The sequence below is a fragment of the Xiphias gladius genome, chromosome 9 (genome assembly GCF_016859285.1).
Source record: "Xiphias gladius isolate SHS-SW01 ecotype Sanya breed wild chromosome 9, ASM1685928v1, whole genome shotgun sequence".
In the NCBI taxonomy this organism is placed as follows: Eukaryota; Metazoa; Chordata; class Actinopteri; order Istiophoriformes; family Xiphiidae; genus Xiphias; species Xiphias gladius.
Window position 1 is genome coordinate 6,975,092 of NC_053408.1, and position 27,723 is coordinate 7,002,814.

General features: G+C 40.5%; 1 protein-coding gene across 1 annotated transcript; it reads left to right on the forward strand.

Annotated features, from left to right (window-relative positions):
• Positions 1 to 1,538: 1,538 nt before the first annotated feature.
• Positions 1,539 to 18,051, forward strand: timp2a (TIMP metallopeptidase inhibitor 2a). The gene is made up of 6 exons (XM_040135131.1): positions 1,539 to 1,668; positions 10,522 to 10,622; positions 10,722 to 10,830; positions 14,150 to 14,274; positions 15,887 to 16,132; positions 16,712 to 18,051. The coding sequence occupies exons 1-5, from the start codon at positions 1,539 to 1,541 to the stop codon at positions 16,082 to 16,084; spliced, it is 663 nt and encodes a 220-aa protein (XP_039991065.1). The 3' UTR covers positions 16,085 to 16,132; positions 16,712 to 18,051.
• The last annotated feature ends 9,672 nt before the right edge of the window (positions 18,052 to 27,723 follow it).

Here is a 27,723-nt window from a genome sequence, read left to right on the forward strand (position 1 = left end):
TCAGCATCCGCAGCGACCGATTTATGTGAGTCACGTGGATGTCGGACCATAATGGATGTGGCTGCAGCATCAATACTCCCAACAATAAATTGTCCTCCCGTTTCAGGCCAGACCTGTTTTCCTCTGATCTAATACCAGTTATCTTTCATTATTACGAGCGGTGCACATCCAGTCAAATAAACACTGTAGCTACCGACATCAGACTCATAGGGAAGGCGCGCTTAAGTACGGCATGTTCGGGGACGGAGAGCAGGCAGCTGGAACTAGCTTAAGTACATAATCATAAAATTCCATTTCACCTTTTTTAAAAATGTGGACAATGTAAAACATGATTTAGGAAGTCAGACTTCACGACGCAACCTTTACAAAACCTCTGGGGAACATTACGTGACTGTGCAGCGGAGTTAAAGGTGAAATTTTACACTTTTCATTTCATTTCATAGTATAATAGAGTATTATTACAATATTATATTCATAAGTGGTGCTATTATACAACTGTATATGGCACTGTGCAAACCTTTTAGGCAGTTAGACTAAAGTGAGGATGCTTTCAAAAATCATGCCACAAATTGTTTTTATTTCTCTATTAACTTCATGCAAAGTGCGGTGAACAGACAAACTTGGTGTGACCCCCACCTTACGCCTTTAAAACAGCAACCATTCCCCACAGTTTTATTTATTTTTCACCTTTTTATTTGAGGCGCTTTGCGGGTAGGAGAACGTGCCACGGGCCTTTCGTGGACTCAGGCTGTCTCACTGTCTTCTGGCTCTTGGTGACAGTGAAGCTGCCGAGACAGTGACTCCACAGAAAATCAGCGTCGGGTTTACTCTCGTCGTTTGCACCACTGATAAATGCAAAAAAATAAAAAGGTAAAAGTGGTTCAATATCCTCAATATCAAATGTTCAAATGCAAGTAATAGACTACTCTGATTCATCTATTCATCCATCATCATCATCATCATCATCATATCATTATTATTATTATTATTATTATTATAAATATCATCACACATAAAACAAAGTGTTACCAAAAACATTCCAGAAATGAAAAACTAGTACATTTTGAACGGACGTCAGTACCGGGGACCTCTTGGCCTCAGGCCGCGGCGGCGGCGGCGGCGGAGCTCCGGCTGTTCCAGACGGGAGGACGCAGCGCCCTCTGCCGGTCCCGCCGTTACCGCCCGGGGGGGGGAGGAGTCGTACGCGCAGCTTTATAAAACCGCCTCGACCGCAGAAAGGAAAACACTCCTGAAAAGACAGACGAGCGGCTGAACCAGAGCAGGACACCCCCGGAGCCCGCCGAGCTCACCGTGTGACCGCACCTCCGTACCGGAGCCGACCGAGCAGACAAATCCGGTGCAGTCGACGTCGCCAGGTCTCTGTCGGTAAAAAGAAAAAAAAAAAAAAAGAGAAAGGAAAAAAAAAAATAGGGGAGGGGGGACGCTGTTGCCTGCCGCTGGATCTAGACTGCAACGTATCTGCGCAGCACACAGCAACGAAGAGACTGAAAAAACCATCGCATCCGTGTTTACCGAAAATGCCGTTTTCCGTCAACGGCATCCTTTGCACGCTGGCGCTGCTGGTCCTGTGGAGGGCGGAGGAGCTCGCGGAGGCGTGCAGCTGCGCTCCGGTACATCCGCAACAGGCGTTCTGCAACGCCGACGTAGGTGAGTACAGCAGCGGGGACTGTTGTTGTTGTTGTTGTTGTTGTTGTTGTTTACCTGGCCCATGTTGCACCAGGCTCCGGCGCAGATGACCGGAGCTACAGCGGTGGTTCGCAGCCGCTCGGCCCGCCTCCGGTGCGTGCTGAGAGGGCTCACAGAGGCTGCTGGAAACCGCTGGAAAGCCTGAAGGTGGAGGGTGTTGCTCCTCAAGGCCATGGCCCAGACAGATTGCATTGCTTTCAGACTGCACACTTGCAGACACGCATATTTTTTTATTTTTTTATTTTTGTGTCATGTCATGTTGACATGAACAGACCTCCTAAATAACCATTTAGCCATTTGGGAAACAGAGGAACAAAATATATTTGCATGCTTTGAAGGGGCAAAGAACATATACAAACACAAACACATGCTCGTTTTGCTGTAAAGTCACCATAAAATTCATCTGAACATAACAAGGAGTTCAAATTGCACCTATGGTTCTCACTGGAGAGTTAATAATGACATTAATGAACTTAATAGTGATTATCTCCTCTGATTTCACTGCAGTAGCTCAGTTTAGAGCTCTAAAATCCACAGTGAGGGGACTATGTTGTTGTATCTCGGGGGTATAAGTGCACCGTGTTGGTGTAAGCCAGCGTAATAGTCAGGAAGGACTCTGGTACCCCCGCCGTACATAATGTCTCAGCCCTCGAGCAGAGTGTGTGTGTGTGTTTACCAGGCTTCACCCTCGGCGGCTCCGGGACGAAGCAGCAGCGTCTCCTGGCTTTTGCAGGGCAACGTGGCACAAGAGAGGAAAAGAGACAAGGAGGGAAAGAGCAGAGAGGAGGACAAGGGATGGAGAGAGTGGAGAGAAATTTCGGGGGTGGGGTGGGGGGGGATTGAATCTCAACCACAGAATATGTCACACCACGAGCTTTCCTCTTCTTCTTCTCCTTTTTTTTTTTTTTTTTTTTTAATTTCCATTCCTGCCTTGTTTCTTCCTGCGAGGGGTGGTGCTGGGAGGAATTACAGGAATGCTGCTGGGATTTTCCCAACTTTGCTCCGGTGTAACACAGGGACACACAGTCGTGTGCACACACACGGTTTCGCGGCCCACATAGACAACTGCGGGCCTGCTGCCATGCACGGTGGACTGTCTCACACACACTCAGTGACATCTGGCTGTCAGTTCAGGGCGTGTTTTAGGGGGAAAGGCAATAAAAGTCACGCTTGAAGTTAAAATATGCATGGCATCCTCGAGAACGAGAAAGTTCAAGACCACACTACTCTGGCTGCATCTTGTCTTCCTTCTTTTACACACGCACAAGTGTGTGTGCGTGTGTGTGTGGGTGTGTGTGTGTGTGTGTGTGCGCGTGCGGATAAGGTGTATATCTGTGTAATTTCATATTGCAAAATGACAGCTCGCTCTGTTTTCAGCTGTGACTCAATCTCTCGCTTAGTTGGCAACTCTTAAAGACAGGATGTCTCACAGCTGAGGTGTATTTGTGTTCTGTGTGTGCTAATGTTGTTTTTAAAGGGTGCGTGAGTCAATAAGGCTTTTGTCAGCTCTCGGAGAGAGGGGAGGATGATGCGCGTTAAAGGCCACGCAGACCGCTAAACGGTGACAATGGCCGATGTCATCGTCCGGCGATGATTTCAGGGCGGATCCGAGGACGCTTTAGGCGTAGCTGAAAACCACAATCTGACGGGAGAAACACCCCGATAGGACGCTGCAGAGGAAGAGCTGAAGGTGGGACTGTGGAGAGAGGAGAATCAGGGGCTGGAATGGGTTTTTTGCAGGCCTGCAAGGAGCAGACAGTCGGAATAAGAGATGGTTGTCTGGTTGCCCAGAATGTGCATGTAGGCAACAACAAAGTGACACTGTCAACAGTTATGTGGTCGGACAATTGAGATTTTGTTTTGGTGAAATGGGATCCCACGCTTTGCTTGTTCACACACATACTGTACCGGCAAAAAACCCAGTAACATGAGTGTGTGTGTGTGTGTGTGTGTAAGTGTGTGTCACCTTCTGGTTCTCATGCTAAATGATGCTCTAGGTTCAGACCGCAGGCCATAAAAGTTGAGCAGTGTCATGCACCTACCACACAGTCACACACAATCACACATGTACACACACGGAGACAAACATCCTCTTTTCATATAAATCTGTCGCCCACAAAGGGGAACTTCCCCACAGCCCTGCCCAGTCAGACTGTCCTGAGGCTGGGCAGCGTGGAAGACCAGCGTCACCCGGCTGTCTGCAGGAAAACAGCAGAGGACATGCAACAACACATGCACACTGACTCCACACGCCTCCATTTATGGACATTTAGACATGTTTTTCTTCATGAAATGTCCTTAACATGCATCATAAGAAAAACACTGTCTCCAAGACCAAAACCTAAAGGGGCCTGACAGTTGTTTTTGTTTTTTTACACACTGATTCTGATAAAAAATATGTTAAAGTAGCACCAGCAGGATAACTTTTTATCGCCCAACATATGTATTTAAAGTGTGTTTTCATATGCATTTGTGCAGGGATCCCTCTAATGTAGTTCATAAAGAGTTGTCACAAAGACGTAATATATTTTACAGCTGAACAATAAACTGTATTATCGGAGAAAACAGAAAAAAGAAAATTGTAGGTTTTGTACAGTAAACTTCACTTGGAAATTAAAGCTGCACTCACTGATGCTTTTATACAAGCGATGGTTCAGATGCTAAGGAGGTCAGTCGTAGTGACAAACCCACAGAGAATTATCACCTGGCTGCAGTTCTCCTCCGCTTCATGGAGCGTTTTAGGTGTCTTTCAGCTCATTGTTTTTTGCTTTCCAGCCTACAAATTTGCCGTTTTGATCCACTCGTTCTCATCGTTGTCGTGTTCAGCAGCAGCCAGCAGCTCTTAAAAACCCACGCTACGCCACCTGCTCAGCACCAAACAGACGGACGGATAAAGTTAGCGACTAGCTGGTGAACACAGTCGAGCATTTATCCAAAGAGCCAGATATTTCCCCTCAGGGGTTAGCGGAGACCAAAACAGAGCTAAAAAGAGGGTGGATACTGGACTTGCATTCATCAGGTTTCCTGTAAGACAAGTTGCTCTGTAAATGGCGGACGTAAGTAGGCAGCCCACAAGTTCAGCATATCAACTTAAAAGGTCATGATATATCAGTGTTGTGTTTACATTTTGTTCCACTGCCCCAAGTGGCCAAAAAAACCGATTAATGCTGCGTATTACAGTGCTTACAGGGGTTGGCTGAACAGTTGATTAGTTTTTGTACACAAAATTAATTTATAACAATTTTGACATTAGACGAACCAAAATGCCACACTGTCAGTGATTCCAGCATGTCAAATGTGAGGATTTGCTGCTTTTCTCTGTTTTTATAAGATTGCAAATTGAATACTTCTGTGTGTTGGACTGTTAGTGGGACACAACGAGCGATTTGAAGACGTCACCTTTGGCTCTGGGAGATTTTTTTGGGGGCATTTTTCACAATTTGTTGACATTCTATAGGCCAAACAAGTAATCCATAAATAAATTTCAAAAAGTAGTTAATCAGTAATGGAAATAATAGTAGCTGCATCTCTAATAATATTGTAAAAAATATAATCAGAAACACAAATAACAAAATACTACACCTGAATTATGTTAAATTACAAAGAAGTATGCACAATAACACTTAGTGTGCACCATATCTGCCAACATAGTCTATTTGCCAAAACCAGTATATCTGTGAAAAGCTAGTTGGTCGATAATATTATCCTGTTGATCTGCTGATCTGACTCCCATCACCATTGGTATCTACAAAAAATGACCACGAAGACCTCACAACGAGAATTGGACCCTTTCTTTTTCTTTTTTTTTTCTTTTCTCTGCTGCACAGGTCTTCATACAGATGTTGCCAGGGGTCATGAGTGCCGGCTGGGTTGTGTTTGAGGGCGGTTCGTCTCTGTTCAAATGACAGGTTAAACAGAAGGCCCACATGCGTCTGGAGCAGAACAAACCACACCAGAAAAGTCAGGGATGATTTGGTGGTCACTGAAGTATGAAAAAAGAAATGGATAGTCATGCGGTGGATTGAACGGGGGTGTGGGGGGCACTTAGGATGTGGTGTGTGTGTTCATATGGGGTTTGCATGGAAAACATTGCGTAGTGCAACTGATACGCATGTATAAGTCATTAAGTGTCGTCCTGGTAGGGAGGGTAGTGGAGTAGGCGAAATGTGGGTCAGTTGGTGGTTTATGGAGGGGGCTCCTGGTTGCTGATTGACTGCTGGTGATCAGAGGACTGTAGGATCAATCTGCGGTGAAACTCGGCCTGCCTGCGGGCCCCCCGGCAGTCATGCTATTTTAGCATCACGCTGTGTAGTCTGCTGCCTCCGTAACACGCTGTTTAGACTGCGCGGGATCATCCGCTCTGGCTTTATTGCAGGGGGAAGCTGAGAAGTAAACATGTCTACAACACAGAGGTAGACAGATAAGCTCCCATAATAGCAATCCATTGTGAATAACAGGGTAATTTCCCCTCAGTATTGTGTCCTGCTGCTGATTCTTAGCTCATTAGTTTGTGGCTCAGAATGAGGTCAGGAAATGAGAGCGGAAAAACTGAGAGGAATGCAGGAGAGAGCGCCAGCCAGGTATACTGCTGCGTGTGTGTGTGTTTATGTGTGTACTCTGGCTGCTGCTTCATATTTGCATAAGCATCAGAGTGGAACCTAAATGCAGAGGTTTGCTTGTGAGGAAATGGGATCGGTTTCTCTGAAGCACTGATGAATTACTTTTATAAAGCCATTTATCAGTGCTGAGTGGTTCCATTTTGTATCATCCTCCGAGGTTGATTAAAAAACCTGGATGTGTTAAGCTCCAAATGAACAAATGTCTTATCAAACCTTTTACGTGCTCCTTTTTATTAGAAATTAATCAAACTTCAACGTTGTTATTTATCGAAACTGCAAATATTTAATCTGCCTGGCAAAAGCTGTTCTTCTGAGATCAACATTGAGTTATTTAGAACTTTTGTCATTTAAACCTGCATTACTTGATTTTTTTTTTTTTTTTTTTTTTTTTTGGCCACTTGGGAGCAGCACAACAAACTGTAAACACAACATTGACAAAATATCATCTTATAAAGTTGATATGGGTATTTTTGTTAGCAAACACTTTACACAAACAGCACACTTGAGACAATATTAGCATTTGTTCGGACGTGTGTTTGTGGCCACCTGATGAACGTTAGCCCAATAATCGGGGCCAGGTTATGCTAGAAAGAACTGGTTCATACGATCAAGTGTTTATAGTTGTTCCTAATGGCCGAACTCAACGGCAGAGTGAAAAGCCGACCGTGATAGAGAGGATGGGGGGCGCAAAATCGTTTAAATGTGGAGATAACAGCAAACATTATCAGACAGTCTGTTTCACTAAGATGTTCACATGATTGCTGTGTAAGAAACGAAAGAGGAGCTTGAGAGAGAAGGTCAAACCGTGTCTCATTTCTCCCGTCGGATTGTCAGTTCGAGGAAATTGCGTAAATTGTCGGACACATCCCGTCCAATCCAATGTGGAGTAAGGTGCGGGTGGGAAGGGTTTCCGAAGCTATTCCACCATCTGGCAAGCAGTTCTGCTGGAGTATAATGGCGTCTTCATTCTCTCTTTTAGCTCTGTTTTTGGTCTCCACCAACTCCTGATAGAAATATTTGGCTCTTTAGCTGCTAAATGCTTCACTGTGTTGACCAGCTAGTCGCTAACTGTGTCTGTCTGCTGTTTGGTGCTGAGCAGGTGGTGTAGGGTGGGTTTTTAGAGCTTTTTCTCTGAAAAATCTTGGCCCGGCTGCGGGCAAAGATGGAGATGAGACTGAACCAAAACAGCGAAGTTTCAGGCCAGAAAACCAAAACAATGAGCAGAGAGACATTAAAATGCTGAGAGGTAAGATGAACAGCCGAGTCGGGTGATAATTCTCTGTAGGCTTGTCATTTACAAGCGACCCCCTCACATTACACGCAGTCATTTAATCCATTGCTAACATTAAAATACTGATTTAGAGCAGCCTAGAAAATTGTAGAAAGCTACACTTCAATGGATGCAATTAAGAGTTTAGTTTCGAAGCTGGATTCAGATTTGATAAAATTCAGTTTTAAGACCACCTCCACAAACATGCAAAATTAATATATATGTTTATGAAATAAAACCTTAAGCCTCAAGCTAAACATAAATGCTATTTGACATATAAATGTGATGTATTTAATAAGCAAGGATATTATTAAGGCTGTTATCTATAAGCTAAATTATTTATGAGCTGAGATGCGTCAGGAAGTGGATTCATCATCATCATGGCTAAACAATTCGATGGGGGAAGGCCCGATGATGCTACTGAACCCCAACCCTAGCATGGTGCTGTGCCTCTAGAGCAGGAACAAGTCACTGATTAGTGGATTTGTCAATCAACAGATAATCGATCGGCAACTATTTTCATCATCGATTAATCGTTTAAGTAATTTGTTGTTGCAAAAATGCCAAAAACATTCATTTGTTCCAGCTTCACATTTATGAGAATTACTTGCTTCTCCGTGTCTTATTTGAAAGCAAATTAAATATCATTCAATATATTATTCAATAAATATTTGGGTTTTACACTGTTTGTCTGACCTAAAAGAGCATTTGAAGGTGTTTTAGAAAATTGTGATGTGCACTTTTTTCTCCATTTTCTGACATTTCATAGACCAAATGATTTATTGAGAGAAAGTAATCTGCAGATTCACTGAAAATGGAAATAATCGTTAGTTGCAGTCCTACATGCTCAGTAACAATTTTGATGATTGACGAGGAAGTTGATTAATCATTTAAGTCATTTATCAAACACAAATTCCAAACATTTTCTAGTTCCAGCTTCCCAGATCTGAGTATTTGCTGTTTTATGTCATTGTAAAATTAATACTTTTTGGGGTTTTGGTTTGTTTGGTTAACTTTTCTGACATTTTCTAGACTAAATTTTTAACTGATAATGAAAATAATCATTAGTTGCAACCCCAAGTGCTGCCATAGTTACTTGTGCAGAAAAGCATGAATCTTGGACCAGGGGGAAGAATGAAAAAGGGAAAAGGAAGTAACGAGGGAAGGAGCAGAAAAACGAGAGACACTATTAACTCTGGGAGCCACGAACTCCCATATTTGTGTCTGTTCCAAACCATAAACTGAACCCAAGGGTGTAAGAGCAACGGTGGTAGACTGTGTGTGTGTGTGTGTGTGTGTGTGTGTGTGTGTGTGTGTGTGCGTGCGTGCGTGTGTGTGTGTGTTTATCTATGTGTACGTGTCCTCTGTTCCTGCTTTTTTTTTTTTTTCTCTTTCTCTATTGCTCATATTTTCCGTTGTGAATAAATGCCCTAAGCATAGCTGAAGCTTGATGTAGTCATTCAGGCCATTAAGATACACTACACACACACGTGCGCGCGCACACGCGCACACACACACACGGGGTGAGAAACATGCCCATGGCCAAGCATTTCTCTGTATATCAGCTTTCAGGTTGTATTCTTATTCCTTAATTCTGGTCCTTTGACGGTTTCCTGATCGTGTTTGGAGGCAGGAGTGTTTGTGTTGTAGGCCAAGGACCAGTGGAAACCTTTAGTTTGGTTTTCATTGACCTAACTTCTGTCGATGCTGAAGCTCATGTTGTTGTCAGTGCCCTGCCCCGATGTGGTATGTGCACATGAGAGTTCAGGCAACTGTGGAGGTTGTTTTGTTGTCCTTCTGCCCTTTTGTCAGCCTGGGAGGTGGTGGATAGGAATCTGAGTCTTGGGTGATGATTAAGTGTCATCAGCTCTCACTGGAATCGTGTCTTGACTTTATGAGCATATCTTCAGAGCGGAAATGATAAGTGGAGTGAGGCTGCAACTGAACATTATTGTCATTATTGTTTCTTCTGACAACGTTTTCCTTGATTAATTGTAGAACACTTGAAGACTTTGAAAAATTGCATTGTCCTGGAGCACAAGGTGGCATCATCAAATGTCATGTTTTGTCTGAACCAAAACCCCCAAATAATCAATTTATTATGATGTAAGACCAATAAAAATGGCAAATTGTCACATTTGAGAACCCGTCAAATGCTCGGCATTTTTGCTTTAAAAAATGACTTCAAAGAGTAACTGATTATCAGAATAGTTGCAGATTAATTTTCTTTGAGTCGACTAGGTGTTCCAGCTCTAAAGTTGATTAATCAATTAATTAATTGGCCACTTTTTTGATAATCAAAGGTTATTTATAAAGCACTAATGGCAGTCATTTGAGAATGTGCTGCTTTTCTCTGTTTCAAAACATTTTAAACTGAATATCTGTTGGTTTTGAACCGTTTGGTCAAAAAAAACAAAAACATTTAGACACATCAACATGCGATTTGTGAAAATGTGACAGGTATTTGTCCCTTTATTTTTTCTAGACCGAACAATTAATTAAACAGAAAAATAATCCATAAATTAATCAGTATGAAAAATAATAGGTAGTTCCAGCCCTGGATATCTTGTTAGGTTTAGAGCTGTAACAATTACTGGATTAATCGATAATTGATTGATAACCGAATTACCGTTTAAGTCATTCTTCAACCAAAAAAAAAATGCTGTTTAAGCATCTTAAATGTGGAGAGTTCCTGCTTTTCTCTGTTTAATATTATTGTGAATTGAATATTTTGAGTATTTTGACTGTTGGTCAGGCCAAACAAGACATTTGAAAATGTGACCTTGGACACTGAGAAACTTGAGAAACCTGAGAAAATGATTAACTTTTTTCCACTGGAAGATAAACAGCAGAATAATCGATGATGAAAATATTAGCTAGTCGCAGCCCAAGATCTGACACCAAGTTCCTCTTTTTCCCTAACAGTGATTCGAGCAAAGGTGGTGGGAGAGAGAGAGGTGGACTCAGGGAATGATATCTACGGGAACCCCATCAAGAGGATCCAGTATGAGGTCAAACAGATCAAGGTAAGAATAGTTGCGTTTCAGTCAAAAAGTGTTAATCCTCAGACCTTGGCTCCTTCCTCCTGACCTTTGACCCTCTCCCTCTTCATGGTTTTGTTCCAGATGTTCAAGGGGCCTAACCAGGACATCGAGGCTGTCCTCACCGCTCCTGTGTCTGCCGTCTGCGGTGTTACCCTGGATGCCAACGGCAAGAAGGAGTACTTGATCTCAGGTCTGTATTGCTGAGGAGCTTTTATTTAGTCTTGCCTGTAATGAAAGCGATGCAACAAGTCTCTGGATCGACTGTCCCGCCGGTCACCTTACCCTTTTAACTGATGTGTTTGTGTCAAGTCGTCAGAGGCCCATGCTAACGCTTTAAGGAACAGCTCGACGTTTTGGGAAACACGCTTATGTCAGAAGATTGATACCGCTCTCAGATTCATGCATTAAGTGTGAAGCTAGAGCCAGGGGACGGTCAGCTTAGCTTAACATAATTTGCACTAACAGTCAAAAATACAATTTACAAAGATATGAAACAGACAGAAACAGCAAATACTCTCATCAATAAAGTAAATAAATAAATAAATAAATAAATAAAGTAACTGACTTGGTAAGGTTGAGCTTAGCTTTGCATAAAAGACTGAAAACAGAGGGAAACAGCTAGGCTGGCTCTGTCCAGAGGTAACAAAACCCACCCACCAACACCTCTAAAGCTCACTAAGTAACATGTTACATCTTGTTTGTTTAATCCATACAGAAAAAGAAGTATAAATACGACAAGTTGCGGTTTTATGGGGGCTTACTTTTACAAGTTGAACTATTTCTCAACTTGTTGTTCTTACACTTTGGTTTTTGTACAGATTGAACAAACGTGTTAATTAATGAGTTTCACAGTTGCTGGTGGGTGGGTTTTGTTTTCAGTCTTTTATGCAAAGCTAAGCTCAACCTTACCAAGTCAGTTACTTTATTTATTTATTTATTTATTTATTTATTTATTTTATTGATGAGAGTATTTGCTGTTTCTTTGGTAACTTCTGATCGGCAATTATTAATTTTTTGACATTTTATATCATAAAAGAAGAATTGACTCATCTAAAAACACTCAATCGATGAAGCATCCAGTTACTCCAGTGGTCTATAACGCATACCAAGTCAACTGTAACGTACCTGGTTTAATTCTGCTTTACTTTCAACTTTGTTGCATGTCACTTCTTGTCTTACTTTCTCTTTATGAGATGATGTGGACACGTGAGTAAGGAGTGGGGAGAGTGTAAATCTAAAATGCACGTTTTCATGGCAGATTGAGTAAATTACCTTGTCCTAAAACTTGCTGTATTGCTTTAAATACACAGCTGCTGTTTTGCAGAAGTAAGAAAATCATGGTTTCAGTATTTTTGGGGGGGGGGCTAAGATTCAACATACAAACAAAAAGTGAAAAAATACACAGATAGACAGACACACAGACAGAGGGACAGGAAAGCAACAGGGTTTCACAAACAGACAGATAATCAGATACTGACGTGCAGGTGTAAACAGCCAGGCAGACAAACATGAGGTTGGATACAGACTAGCGGTCCATTTCGAGGGTTGGAGGAGTCACTGTTTATGTTATTATGGGTAATGACACGCAGCTGACTAAACTGTGGAGACTGGGAGTGACCTTGTCTGTCATCTTGGGAGATTTAAATGTACGCACTGTTTAGCTTGTTCTCCCTGCTTGAGGTGAGATGACCATGAAATGAAAAGGGAACATTTCTCTGTACAAGATAAAACCCTGAAGGGTGATTTTGTAGTTGGCCAGATGTATTGTGCCTTAGTCACTGTCCATGAACTTGTTTTCACATTTACTTTCACAGATGTAATCTTTAAGGCCAAGGTTGCATTTTTATATCTGCATAGCCCTTCTTCCACTGTAGTGGGATTAGTTGTATGAGCCATTTTTGTCACTTTTATAGAAAAGTAACCCTATAGCAGCTATAATATGTATTATTATTTAAATAATGGCTCACATGACTACTCGTGTCTGAGAGCGGACGCTTGTATTAATGAATCAACAGCAAATTATCACCTGAATCTTCAGCTCCTCTCGGCCTTATGGAGTTTTATAGAAAAATTCCAGCTCATCCTTTGAATGTCCGGCACACAGCTTTACTGTCTTGGTTCACTCTCAACGCTCTCATGGCATCATCTTCACAACAGACAGCTGTTTACAGGGGAAAATTTCCATTAACCCACTGTAGAGACAAAGTTAGCGACTAGCTGGTGAACATAATGGAGCATTTAGAACCTGAAGAGCAAAATATTTCCCCTCAGGAGTTGGTAGAGACCAAAAACTTATGTCAATGCTGTCTTCACATCTTGTTTCCGCTGCTCCCAAACGGCAAAAAAATGTTATTGCAGGTCTAAAGCGAAAGTTCAGCTTCTTCACTTTCTTGCCGAGAGTTGGATGGTGATACCACATATTTGTCTATTAAATATGAAGCTACAGCCAGGAGATGGTTAGCTTAGCTTAGCATAAAGACTGGAAACTGTGTCGTTTTTGTATGGATTACACAAACGAGATATAATTCGTTAATTAATAAACTTTAGAGGTGCTGGCAGGCAGATTTTGTGTCCTCCAGAGAGAGCCAGGCTAGCTGCCCCCCCCCCGTCTCCAGTCTCTATGCTAAGCTAACCAGCTGCTCTCTGTAGCCTTATATTTATATTTATCTCCTTATCTCACCAGAGAGTGAACAGGCGTATTTTCCCAAAACGTCGAACTATTCCTTCGGTGCTTGTAGGCCTAAATCTGGCCGGTATTGTGACTGCAGGCAGCAGCACAATGAGACATAGTACAGCGAGTAGAGGAGACACAGAGGATCATGATGTCATGCATGCTCTGGTTTCCCCATCGCAGACAGAGATGCACCCGCAAACACTCGCCCCTAATTACATAGAGTTGTAAGGAGAGGAACTGCTGAAGCCAGCATTTCCTCTCTCTCGCTCAGACTCCTTTTTTCTTTTTCTTGAGCAGAGGGAAAGAGAGTTAACTTTCTGCCGCCCGGGGCATCTTAAGCTTACAGATTCTCATCTCAAAAATGATTCATCCTCGCTCCAGTTTGAAGGGTTAACAGTTGGAAGAGGTACAGTGAAATGTGAGCCGGTCCCGTCTACGGGAGGACAAGCTGTGAAGACTTCAACATGTTGAGAGTTGCTCTGCAGACAGACAGTGGTGACAGTGGTGGAGGACGGAGCCTCAGCAGATCTGTAAACCCAACTTGAAATATCTTCTTGTTTTGACTGGTGTCACTCACGTGTGAAACATAAACTCCGGCTTTTCACGAGGTCAGGTGATCCGTGTTGCTGCTTGCAGGCACCAGTCTGAGAAGTAACAGATTTTATCTGAATCTGATGTTTATAGTTGGTGACCTTTTGTCCAAAAAGAACATTTCTATTGATGCATCAGGAGCTGGGTGTCGGTGTTCTCCTGTATGTATGATCTTGTTATGTCTGAGTTTTCTGTCACGTGTCTTTCATTGTGGCGCTTTTATCGCTGTTTTGTTCCTTTACAGGCAAGGCCGAGGCCGGTGGGAGCATGCATGTGACCCTGTGTGATTACATAATGCCCTGGGACTCCTTGAGCACCACCCAGAAGAAGAGCCTCAGCCAGCGCTACCAGATGGGCTGTGACTGCAAGGTAAGGGAGGGGAAGGTCGTCTGTGTCTATGGTTTATCTTCCAGAGGTACAAAAAAAAAAAAAAAAGGAAGAAAAAAGGCTGAGGTTATTTCCCTCCTGGAGTACAAAACCACAAAACCAGACATAACAGACAAAACAAGACGAGACAAGAGCCAGAACAACAGCACCAACAATAAACAACCGTCTTTTATTCAGTAAGCATACACCCCCGGGGACTATTTCTTGACCTGGCGCAGTGAGCGGAGGTCTGTCCAATAAACATCCAAGAAACAGCCAACAGCCAACTTGTTGTTTTTAGACTTCTGTTGGCACAAACAAGATATAACACGTTAATTAATGAGCTCTGTAGTTGCTGATAGGAGGTTTTTGTTACCTTTGGACAGGGCCAGGCTAGTTGTTTCCCTCTGTTTTCTGTCTTTATGCTAAGCTCCACTGATTTCTCCTGGTTGTGGCTTCTTATTTACTTTACAGACATGAGAGTGGTATCAGTCTTCTCATCTAACTCTGGGCAAGGAAGTGAATAAGCACATTTCTCAACATGTGAAACGATTCCTTTAAATCATAATCTTGCCAGTTATTGACTGTATTTTACGTAGACAGAGACTTCGGTAAAGTGACAGAAAGGGTTTTGTAGAATAACATTCTTATTTCTTGAAGCTATAATCCTTAAGTTTTCACTCCTGGTTGATTTTGGTGGCGCTAACAGCAAGTGCAGTTTAATTCAACAGCAATCACCTGGAGCTGCTTCTTTGTCAGAAATAAAAATGTGGAGCACCTGGTGTATCTGTTTACAGTGCAGCCAAACAAATGAATGTCGCTTTTAACGGGGAAGTTTTACGGGATTTGCCTTTTTCCGACATACTCTGAACAACCGCAATGTGGTTTCATGTTGCAACACAGTACAGTAGTTTTCCACACATTACCTTGTTTTACCTGCAGCTGCTTGTTCTTTTCCTATTACTCCCTCGCAAAAGACAAAAGTGATCCAATTACATCAAAAAATTTAAATTGATCCAATGTTCTGTAGACACGTTTTGATGTGAAGCGGCGGCAGTAGAATAAACCATTAGCAGTAACTTAATACAGCTCTGATACAGTGCGAATGAACAGTAAACAGAAAGGATGTTCTATCTTTGAGATAAAATTAGGCTGGATTACATGCATGCTTCAGGTTGCTGTGAAATCCTTGCGCTTAGGAACGCAATATGGATCCAGCACAGGAATAGCAGACTGCACCTCAACCAAAGCTGACCATAAATAGTAACGAAAATGGTGTTTGATTCAACGAAGGTTTTGAGGGTTATAATTTAAAAGTAAGATCAAGGGCGTCCAGCAGCCTGATGGTGAAGGCACATACCAGTGTCCTCGGATCGACTTCCGGCAGTGAGACCTTTGTTACCTTTGTTTTCCTGTCTCTCTTAAAAAAAAGTATTACTTTCTGGTATCTGCACCAAATACTCCTTTTGTACCGGCACTAGTGTTGAAAAATTTCAAACAATACCCAGCCCTGACAATAAAAATAAAACAGTGATAACATAACTTGACTTATACTCTATCCCTGAGCAGATTGTACGTGTTGTATAGGGAGATTGTTTTGTGTGTTTTTCTGCAGATTGTGCGCTGTCCTTCTCTGCCCTGTGAGATCTCGGCTCCCGAGGAATGTCTGTGGACGGACCTGATGATCGAGAAGCAGGTGCACGGGCGCCAGGCCAACCACTACGCCTGCGTGAAGAGGGCAGACGGCTCCTGCTCCTGGTACCGCGGCGTCGCACCTCCCAAGAAGGAGTTCCTGGACGCCGAGGACCCTTAGTCGCTTGGCGTGCCTGACTGCCCACTGCACAGCCTGACGAAAATAAATGTAAACAATTCCATTTGAAATGAAATATAACAACATCAGGCAAAGTGATTTTTGATTTAAAAAAAAAAAAAAAAAAAAAAAAAAAAAGAAGAAGAAAAAAAACACAGCTAATGTGACTGAAATTACCTGCTGGTCTGAAAACAATCTTTAGCCTCTCTTTGTATTTGTTGTCCGTAAGCATTTCGGTCAGAGTAAGCAACTGAAGCCACTTTCAACCTCAACCTTGCCCAACATTAACTGACTCTGAAGAGACTCAGAGGTTGTTCTCAGACACAGCGTCTCTGTAAAAACAAGTAAAATAGCATCATGAGACATAGACTGGTCAAGTGATGATGTAACTTCCTCCTGAGGCTGGCGTCAGGAGGATATAAATTCACGTTGAGACAGAGCACTTCCTGCCCGGCAAAGCTCTTTAACAGCTCTGCTCTCCGACTCCACAATCAATCCCCGATCTACAGACGATCATTTGTTACCCATTGTGTTTCTACTTTTATTACCTCATTCTCCATTTTATTCCAAAGCCAAATTCCAAGTTGCCTTTTTTTAAACGATTGTCTCCCTCTCTCCGAACACCATTAGTTACTGCTTCTCTCATCTTCTCCGCTGGGAACTGTTCGGCCACCGGTGACATCGGACGCCCATGGCACGTCCTCGCTGTGTCTTTAAAAAGAACATGATTCATCTTGCATGACTGATATTTTCTGGTTTCGTTTGGTGAAAATCTTTTCCTGTAGTGATTTTTAACAGCAGCCTGTGACCGTCGCAGGCCTCACTGGACCAGTCTATGCTGTGTGAAGATGAGCGCTCTAAATTTGAACCTGCTTGTGAGGTATAAAACCAACACCTCTTCACTGCCCCACAGTCCAATCAGAAATATCCCAAATGTCTCACTCTTCCTCCTCCTGTCTTCTTCAGATCTTCACCTCTCTCCCTTCTTATCCCCACTATGTAGCTGTACAGTACCTATGCATATACTTTTGTTGTTAATTGATAATTATTATTTACTGCATTAGAACTAGATTTGCACTTTTTGAGGATGAGTTCCAGTAAAGACAAGAGCCTGAACACTCTGATGTGACAGTTATTATCTTTCGCCCAGACCGACAGATCCACCTCAGGTGCAGATTTCGCCTATTTTGAGTGCTTCTGGTGATCCATATTCACAAATGCAAGCTTATTCTTGCTACCTTTGTCATAACAGATAAAATAGTACTTGCAGTGAAAGAAAAACGTAAAAGTGGTGTGTGAGAGGTTCGGATATAAGGGATCTTTTTGCAGAACTTATGTGTGAAAGAGAAACAAAAAGAGCTTGTGGGATGTTATTTCAGTGTCTTTTGTATTACCTGTTGATTGTAAATGCAAACAGCAGTTTCAATTTGCTAATTTGCCAATATATTCCCGCAGACATTTCATCTCATGAGTAATAAGGTCTTTACACGCTTAATGTTAGCTTTGACTCGTCTTTCCTGCTCCTACCAGTTATTAATGAAAGCTTTATCGCTGTCCTAGAAAGCAAGTTACTCAATCGAAGTTTACAGTGCTGTTTTATACACCTCAAGCTACATTAACAAAAAAATATATATATGATGGAGTATTAGAGGCATAATTTAAAAGTAAACTCTTTCCATTTTCCATTACTTTGTATTTTTCCAGTGTTATTATTATACCTGTCATGATTTTTGTGTGTTTTCGCTGTCTATGTCTACGATGTCTTTAGCTGTAGTGTTGAGTTGAGAAGGTCCTCTTGCGCTGGAATCACGTGAGAGTGGGAGAGATTAATCCTTTGTGGAGAGAAATGAGAAATGGGTACCTTGTGTGAATACAGGACTGTGCATGTGTTTGATGCTTTGTGTAAGTCCGGGCGAAGGACAAAAATATTCAGTATTATCAAATAAAAACCACACGTTTGAAAGAATAAACGCCGCCTGTGTGAGTCATTGGACCGTTGGTGTTCTCCCCAAACGTGGGATCACATCCACTGAACCCGGCGAAATGAGTGTCCTGAGGCTGTTCGTCGTAGCCAGTAGCATGGAGACCCGAAGTGTTCAAAAATAAGTAAATCAATACAATAACACATTATGAAACAAATAATATTACTACAGACAGGATACATAATGTGAAATAATCCAATAAACATTCCAAACTTTTTTTTTTTATTATGAAATGTTAGTTCAGGCTGCTTCTTTATGGCAATAACAGAGATTAGTTTGGGTCATTTTAGTGGCTCTAGGGATGGCGCTGTCTGGCAGAACACTGCTTTGGTCCAGACTTTTATATATCTCAAAAGACATTCATGGTCCTCGTTAGATAAATCCTAATGACCTCCTGATCCCCGGACATTCTTTCTAGTGCCACCTTGAGGTTGACATTTGAGGTTTTGAGGCGTGAAAAACATGTGTCCCCCTCGGGATGAATCGTAATAACACCTGTTATCCTCTGCTTTCATCGAGTCAAAATTTTAATTTGTCCAATACTTTGCTTTTTGACCAAATCCCTTCAAAACCCACGACATGAATATAGTGGCATCAGGAAATAAAACAGCCATGCCTCTAGCTTGGGCTACAAGTGACCTACAATAAACTCTGCTATTGTGAAAAGAGGCAAAATGAAATAAAATTTAATAGTAATCAGCTAGGTTTTAAAAATACATAGGATTATTCCACTATTGTGTGTTTTGTAAATACCATAGTTATTTATATAATTATTCAGTTCATAATGTCTAATGTCTTTATAATGGTCTTAATGTCTTTATTTTAAATCCGTAGACTCACTAGAATTGTTAATGCCCCAAAGCAATAAAAATTTCCTGTACAAAAAAAAAAGGATAATCTGGAGGGTTGCTTCTTAATACTTCACGTTTCATTGAATGTCAAATTTGACTTCCAAACTTTTATAATATTGGTATGTTAAGCAGTCAGACTTGGCCTTCATTCGGCTGTTAATTGCCCAGTTTAGATGTGAGAGTGGAGTAGAGAGGCTGTGTTGGGAGAAGGGCAGACAAATACGCTTAAATAGATGTGGTAATCGACTCAACTAGGAAAATATTCGAGAAATGTGAAGGCTGAGCCCAGACTGAGCGGTTTTGTCATCTCTGTTCATTCTCTTCCTCAGTAATGTCAAACAGGATTGTGATAATCATCCGGTGTCACAACAGATTTCACTTCCTCTTACACGGGGCTCTAATTTTGCCACTCACGTTAGGTCACGGCTCACGAGAGAGGATGTAAACTTAATCGTGAGTATATTTTAGTGAAGCGGACGAGATGCAGGATGCCCACGACCGTCCTCTGTCACTTCTCTTAAGTCTACATGTTCAGTTGGGTAAATCCTGCGCATGTGAGGTTTGTGAACTGTTGCTGCACCCTCTGCTTTGCAATCCCGGTTACCCAAGACAGTCTGGACAGACAGGAAGTGTCACAGAATAAACACCAAAGTTCTCGTCCAAACATGCACAAACAATTTGCGAACAAATGAATTAATTGTCACCTAACGCAACAGAAAACCTTTACGATAATCAACGCCCTCCCATTTATAAATATTTTGCTTTTAACACATTGACATAACTGATTACATGCTTGTGATGAATTAAGTGAGGAGATAAAGTGATTATGATGCTGTATTTTTGGGTGGTGAAACCTTTTAAGCAAGCAGATGTACGTGCCAGATAAGGACACGATAAATTGGACCATTTAACACCTTTAATTCAAAATAACTTGTTGGGAAAAAATATAAGCATGTACAGGAATCTTTAAAGACTCATAATTAATGGTTTAAAGACGTATTTTATTTTTATATGTACTCCTAAACTATGGCATTATCAAGGCAATGTTGTGCAATTAGGCCACTGGTTAATACAAAAGGATTTTCAACGATGGAGATGTATGATGATGTGATGTGACTATGTTTTCGCTAAAATATTTAGAGGCAAGAATGGACACAGGTACATTTATTGGCCTAGATGTGAGAGGACATAGTGATAGTGAGGGACAGTGAGGAAATTTAGTTTTATTACAGAGACAGCACGGAAGAATGATCAATTTTCAGACTAATGCATGATCAGAAGGCCCAATCCTCCAAAATGTCAGTTGAAATATTCCCCATAAAAAAGGGGAATTCATACAGTAGAGGGTTAAAGCTCACTTAAAACTCTGCTTGGTATGATCACATGATTTCATACTCCTGTACCAAACTATAGCGCATCAGTTGTCTTTGTTACCTGGTGAGACAAAACCATATTAATAAAATCTGGATCTGTTTGATCCAATAAAGCTGCACTGTCATGCAGCCTACCTGGTGTAAATAATTCATTCATTTCCACATAATCACTGTCCCTTGTAGTTGTGATGCCACCCAGTGGCCACCAGCGGACACAGCAGCTTCTTCCACAGACTTGAAGAAACCAAGGTTTCTTCTACTAATCTGATTCCATGCTTTCAGGCAAGAAGGTATTGCAATTGCATTTATGTAGCTCATTTAATTACGAGAAAACATAGTACAGCACAGTATAATACGAGAAAATGCAACAATAACAAGAAGAAAAGCTCAAGAAATAACCACCCACCTGTCCAACGACAGTGAAAACCTCGACATCATATAAACCAACAGACAAATAGTAAATTATAAGCCTGAGAAAAGTTTTCAGTTTGTTTTTATATCTTGACACAGCTGTGACAGATCTCAGGTCATCTGGCCATTTGTTCAATCCGAATATCAGGAGTTGTTTCAATGGGATAAACAGCTGGTGGCGCTAATTTTCCAGTCAGGCGCCATTAAACCATTGTAGTCGAAGAAGACATAACAAGACGACGTAACTTGCAGATCGCAGTCAAACGTTAAACGTTGAAAAACAAATGCAGAAAACATAATTAACAAAAAAATAATAAAATCTGGCAATAATGTTTATTTAATGAACTAATTTTAGGAACGTTGCCCTCTCCTCATCATCTGACTCTATTTTTAGTCTTTTAAGGAGACTTTCAAATCCTATGCTGCATATACATCATGATTTATTTGCTAAGCCTGTTTCCATCGCACTTTGCACTTTGTCACATTTTGCTTTTATTGACACATTAACTTTTCCATCTCAGCCAAGCATGAAAACTTTTTCGCAATTTTTGAGATTTCTTCTGATTATCTGAACATGTACGTAAAAACAAGTGGATGGAAACCCATTGAAAGGACCAGTGTCTAGGATTTAGTTGCATCTAGTGGTCAGGTTGCAGATTATAACCAACTGGATACCCCTCCCCTTGCCCCTCCCTTTATAAGCATGTATGAGAACCTACGGTGGCTTTAAGGTAACGTAAAAACGTGAAAGCCCCTCTCTAGACCAGTGTTTGGTTTGTCCATTCTGGGCTACTGTAGAAACATGGTGGTGCAACATGGCAGGCTCCGTGGAAGAGGACCCCCTTCCCATATTGACATGAGGGCTTATTCTAAGCTAACGAAAACACAGCGATTCTTAGTTTCAGGTGATTATACACTAATAAAAACACAGTTATGAGTATTATATTCCACTTCTGCCAGTAAATCCAACTAAATCCTATATACTGCTCCTTTAATGCCTGAAACAAATTTCATGACAATCCATTCAATAGTTGTCAAAATATTTCAATAAAAACCAAAAATGTCCACCTCATGGTAGAGCGAGAGGAAAAGTCAGAGGACCACCAAAGTCAGAGGGATTCATCCTCTCGGGACCATGGATGTCTGTACAAAATTTCACGACAATACATCCAATAGTTGTTGAGCTATTTCAGTCCTGACCAAAGTGGTGTCAGACCAACATTGCCATCCCTAAACCCTTATTGGTTAAAAACACCCCAGAACATTACTTATAAACAGACAATAAAGTTGTGATATGTCCCACCCACATTATGCACCACATTTGCTGCAGTTCTCAGGGGTATGAAGAAGGAGCACAGTCATTCTTATGGGATGTTGCTAATGTGAATCATGACAAAAGCAGCTGCAGAAAGAAACTCCCCAAAGTTGTGTGACGTTCCCAGATAACTAATTAAAATTTCATTAACTTGTGCGCCTGACTGTTTTGTGCAGTCATAGCTCAGGGAGGCATCAGTACACTCACAACACCAAAAGAATTTGCACAGTAAGGATCAGTCATTTAGGTGTGGGGACACAAAAACTGGATCATTTTGTTTATTGGTCTGCGGTCTTCTGAATGATTCAGCAGCAACGACAGTCCAGTTCATCTCAAAACCATATCTGGATTTTTTTAATGCACTTAGATCAAATGGATTACCATGGAACTAAATTCTTCCCTAATGTCTTCCTCTATCGAATATGCTTTGGGTTCCATCTTTCTTTTTTTTACCAATACCTTTCCCTCCAATACCCTTTTTTTTTAATCTCGTCGATGAAAGAAAGGATGAAACATGACTGAACTGGCTCAGAAAACACTTAAGATGTTTCAGCAAACTATTCAGGGATGATTGCTTTGCCTCTTTTGTTAAATTCTCTGGGATGTTTTACTTGCCAAAGGCTCATTTTGTAAGATACTTTTCAGGTCAAGACACTCTGTGCTGCCTCAAACACTGCGTGTCTTCTCTCAAAGCACCTGACGTCAGTCCTATCATTTCTTTAAAGATGTGAAGTGTGCTTCCTGTAACACTAAAGGAAAATTATCTAAAATATATCCTCACGTTAACCCATGTTGTCATAAATCTAACTGACATGTTGATTATGACTTTGATGCTTTTCAAACCCTTTTCTCAGTTTCTGGACCACGTAATTGAACTAAATACCCTAGTAGCTGTTTGAGTGTTGCTGAAAATGCACTTTATCTCTCTCCTGTGTAGAAAACCAGTTTAATTTAATTTATTTGAGTTGCTGAGAAAATTCAGATCATGTTTAGCATTCTTCTAGAGTTTCCATACTGGCATTGGCCTTGTCTTTTAACTCTGAATTCCTCTCACCAGACTCAATAGCAGGCAACTTTTTCCCTGTTATCTGATTCATTTTAGCCAAGCTAGCTGCTAAAGCTGAAATTTTACATTTGTAGATTTTAGACAAAGCTTTCAAAGGCAGTTGGATGGATGTGAAATGTGGTGCAGACATTCATGTTCCCTTCACGAGGAATTGAAATACTAGCTAATTATTTTCCCATCAGCCTCATCTGTACTCTCTGTGTGTAGTGCTAATTAGAATATGTTAGCATGCTAACGTGCTAATGTAAGATGGTTAACACGCTAAACAGTATACCGACAAAATATCAAAGCACAGCCTTTAGCTGCCATGAATGTAGATGCTCTTGTAGGTACGTTACCTCTTTTTGCCTCTATTCTTCCTGTATACATGTATTGTAACGGTAAATATTATATTTATTGCAATTTGTAGTAAACATCATTTATTCAGTTTGTGATTATGAACAGTCGGCGGGAGCTGCAGATCAAGTGGGTTGTTGACCTTTTCAGGGCTTTAAACTAACTCTGTATCCTGAATTACATAACATTAAATGGTAAAATTTATGTTGAATATTGTATATGGTTAAAATTTGTTTTTTTATCCGACGCCAAGTAATACCAGGGCCACCGATCGCAATACTTTTTAAATATTTTTTGTAAAAGCAGCCAATGTACTATCATGTAAGGGAGAGAGATGTGTTATGATTTATTTATTCTCTGTTAATTATTAAATCACATGCATGTTCAACAGTTAAACAGTTGCTTATTTACACATCCAGCAGTTACGGAGCAACGTTACCATTCATTTGGAGTCATGTTTCTGGACACCTGATGAATATAAGTCCTATATATTCACTCTCTTTTAGCTCTGTTTTTGGTCTCCACCAAATCCTGGCAGAAATATCTGCGCAGCTAACTGTGTCTGTCTGCTACTTTATGCTGAACTGTTGGTGTACAGCTGGTTTTTAGAGCTTTTTTCACTAAAATCTGTAAAAATGACATTATGAGAGCATTGAGAGTGAACAGAGAGCTAAACAGTGTGCTGAAGTTCGCTTATAAATTTCCATGGAGCCGAGGGGAACTGCAGATTCAGGTGATAATTCTCTGTAGGTTCATCACCACGAATAACTTCTTTCACATAGTTGTTTCACACTCTCATTTGATACATTGTTATCGTACAAATATTCATTATTGTTGCTTTAAAAATCTTATAAACAGGTGGAAAGATGTCATAGACAAGCAAAAAAAAAAGAAAAAAAAAAGGCCTAAATGAGTTTTTTAATGAGCAAGAATAAAGTGAATGATACTGTTTCTTACCTATTAGGAGGAGGAAAGATGGTCAGGGCACTTTCTTTTTCTTTGGTTGTCATGACAACCCGGTGCATTTAAGAGAGGAGTCCAGGGGAGCTGTGCTGAGAGAGGAGGTGAAAATAAGATGTGTATGTCTGGGACTGGTACATCCAAAGAATATAGCAGAATCAGATTTAACTTTTTTAAAATTTAAATACCCTTCATTGTCTGTGATTCTGAGACTGAAACGTCTGAACACTTATTCTACGGTCGTATGTTCATCATGAAATGTGGTCAGAAAATACGGTTTATGACCAGATTCACTCTAAAGAGATAAATGTGGAACATTTGACTAATAGAAATATTCAACATGGTATTATTTTGGAGGTATTACTGTGAAACACTCCAGCAATGCATGAATAAATGATTTAAGTGGAGCGCTGTCCTACTTCTGATTTTTGATTCTTGCCTTTGAGGATTCAGCACCCATCTGTAAGAACTGGGTATGAGCACGCTGTTTCAGTTCTCAATTTTGTAGGAACAAAGAAATTTAATTTGTTGTAAATAATCTAGTTTCACTGGTGACTGGTTTGAATGCTGTGGCTGATCAGTGGACAATCTGGCTACAAAATATGCATTGTCACAGATTAAACAATGCAACAACAGTATATAAAGCTGTTAGGATTAGCTCCAGCTCAACAACATTTAAAGACTGCTTACATGTTATTTATGTTAATCAGTAATAATGTTCCAATAATATGATAAATATAAGACTCTGCACCATTTTATTTTTGATACTTTACGTGCATTTTGCAGATATACTTCTGTACTTCCACCTGAGTTGAGATTTTGAATATAGAACTTTTTAGTCATTTTTATACGTTTTGATTTCCATTCCATCTCAGTGAAACAGAAGATACTGTCTGTATCGGTTTATATAATAAGCAGCAGCAGACGGTGCAACACAAGGAACTTTAAACCAACTGCATATATCATCTATTTATAGCAGAAAGGTCCGTTTGTGAGCAATTTGTCTGCATCGCTGCCCGATGAAGCCTGATGATGTGGAAACAGAGTTTCTCTGTCTTTTATTATTTTATATGCAAATCACATAAAAGTTCACTGGGGCTACTTACATTATAGCACCTACTCTTCCTCTGTTTTTCAGTACCACCTGCCACTTGTGACTTCTAGAACTAGCTATGCTTATATTTATATATATATATATATATATATATATATATATATATATATATATATATATATATATATATACTGTATTTTGTGAGTTTGAAACTTATGAGGCCACAAAATGAGGGAAGACGTATGTCAGGACTTGATCTCAAATGTAAGATGCAAGTTCATCCATTATAAAATTGCACATAGATATTATAATACGTCCCTCAAACTGTTTACAATGGGCTTAACCCAAGATAATGAATGTTGGAAATGTAACAAGGAATGGGAGCATGTTTCTACATGTTCTGTGGGATTGTCCGGTGGTATTGCCTTTTTGGAAAGAGGTAAAAACTTGAAGAGTGGCTGAAACAATCTCTACCAGAATCCCCACAAATCCGTCCAGGTAGGGGATACATCTCTCGTGCCTGCTGGGCCTGCTAAAGCAGAGTTTGGGCTCGCAGTTTCAGGATTTATTCTAGTAGTCAGACTTATTTTATATAACTGGAAGAGCCCACATCATGAGGGACTCTGCTTCATTTGAAAATTTGATTGTTTTGGGATCGACTTCTGATTTCATTTTTCCATTTACATAGGTGGCGATACAGGAATAGAACTCAAGATTTTTCCTCTATTTGTTGCCTTTTTTTCTTTTACTATGTCCCACGTGCATGTCTCAAGTCCAATAATACTATGTGTATTTATGTAAAATTGTTGTTGTTGTTAATTGTTATCAGCAGAGAGAGAAAGAACAGAAGCTCTGGGAGAGAGACAGATGAAAACACAGTGGAGTGAAAGTGGCAGAAAAAGTTTAGTGGATAAGTGGATGAGGTCAAGTGTAACAGAAAGAGGTCGCTCTGTGTGTGTGTGTGGGGGGGGGTGTCAAAGCCACGAATAGATTTAATGAGTGAAAGAGGAAGAGAGAAATGCAGTGATGCTCATAGGAAATGTAGTGCATGTGAAGGTGTGGGACCAGTGGAGAAAATCAAAGACTAAGGAGGGATGTCATGTTTCAAAAGAGTAAAATCAAAGCAAGGGCAGAAGCGAGCCAAGCTTTTGGGTCACTGAGACCACGGGACAGTTGCTTAATGTGCCCGGTTGGTAATCCAGCCTTGGCTACTGCTACTAAAACAATGAAGGCTGCCACTGGTATCATTACTGCTACTGCTTATGTTATTAAGACCTTTTAAATGCAGCATGTTGACTTTTGACTTTTTTTTTTTTAACTGCCCCAATACTTGTGCTATTGTAACACTTGGTGCAGTTACTTGAATTTAGAATCAGCTTGATTGGTCAAGTATGTTGACTCGTACAAGGAACCTGACAGTCCTCAGTTGCTCGCAATATACACAACACAAATTTACAGGAGGATACAACCGACACAAAGTTAAACATCAAACTTAAACATATAGCTATTATATACAGGCAAATACATATCATACAGGGTTGTAGTACAGGTAGTATGTATGGATACTAAGTTAGTTATACAGAGGGAGGTTTATGAGCATTTAGGTAGTTTGGAAGGTATTGAGACTATACAGTGTGTACGGTAGTACATGACAGCAGTGTTTCTACTACTTATACCAACTGATTATTGATTTTTTCTTCCTCCAGGGTCCATCTATACTGTTTGTTCTTGATACTGAAGTCATTACAATCACTCACAGTGATGGAAAAGTATCTAGGTTTTACTCAAGGACTAAATTTGAGTACAATTTTTTTACGGTCCATTTAGTTTAATTGAGTATTTGCATTCTATGCTACTTTACATTACTCCAAATAATGTCCTTTTATTCCATTATATTTATTTGGCAGCTGTAGTTACTAGTTACTTTGCAATACAAAACATAATTAGTTAATATTTATGATGCATTCTCATAGATGAAACCGCCGAACAGTATTTAAAGAAGTTAAAAATGAGCTACAGCTACAGCTACAACATTAAATTGCTGCTTACATGTTTATGCTTCAGTAAGAGCAATCAAATGATATAGTTGATATAAAAAATATAAAATTCTGCATTATAAGAACTACTTTTTGTGATTAATTTTTTGAAATACAGATTTAAAATAAGCAGATAAAAAACCGTGGCACAAGATCTCCAAATAATTTAGTCAGCATTGTCAGAGTGGCACTGAAATCAAACTCACTTTGGTCATAAAGTACCTCGTGGATGCATAAACACAATTGGTATGTTATACA

What these genes read in the sequence shown, in the direction of transcription:
- timp2a (XM_040135131.1), top strand. Translation starts at nt 1,539, where the DNA reads ATGCCGTTTTCCGTCAACGGCATCCTTTGCACGCTGGCGCTGCTGGTC. An exon ending in GTTCTGCAACGCCGACGTAG is followed by an intron (nt 1,669 to 10,521) that starts GTGAGTACAGCA and finishes TTTCCCTAACAG; the next exon opens with TGATTCGAGCAAAGGTGGTG. An exon ending in ATGAGGTCAAACAGATCAAG is followed by an intron (nt 10,623 to 10,721) that starts GTAAGAATAGTT and finishes GTTTTGTTCCAG; the next exon opens with ATGTTCAAGGGGCCTAACCA.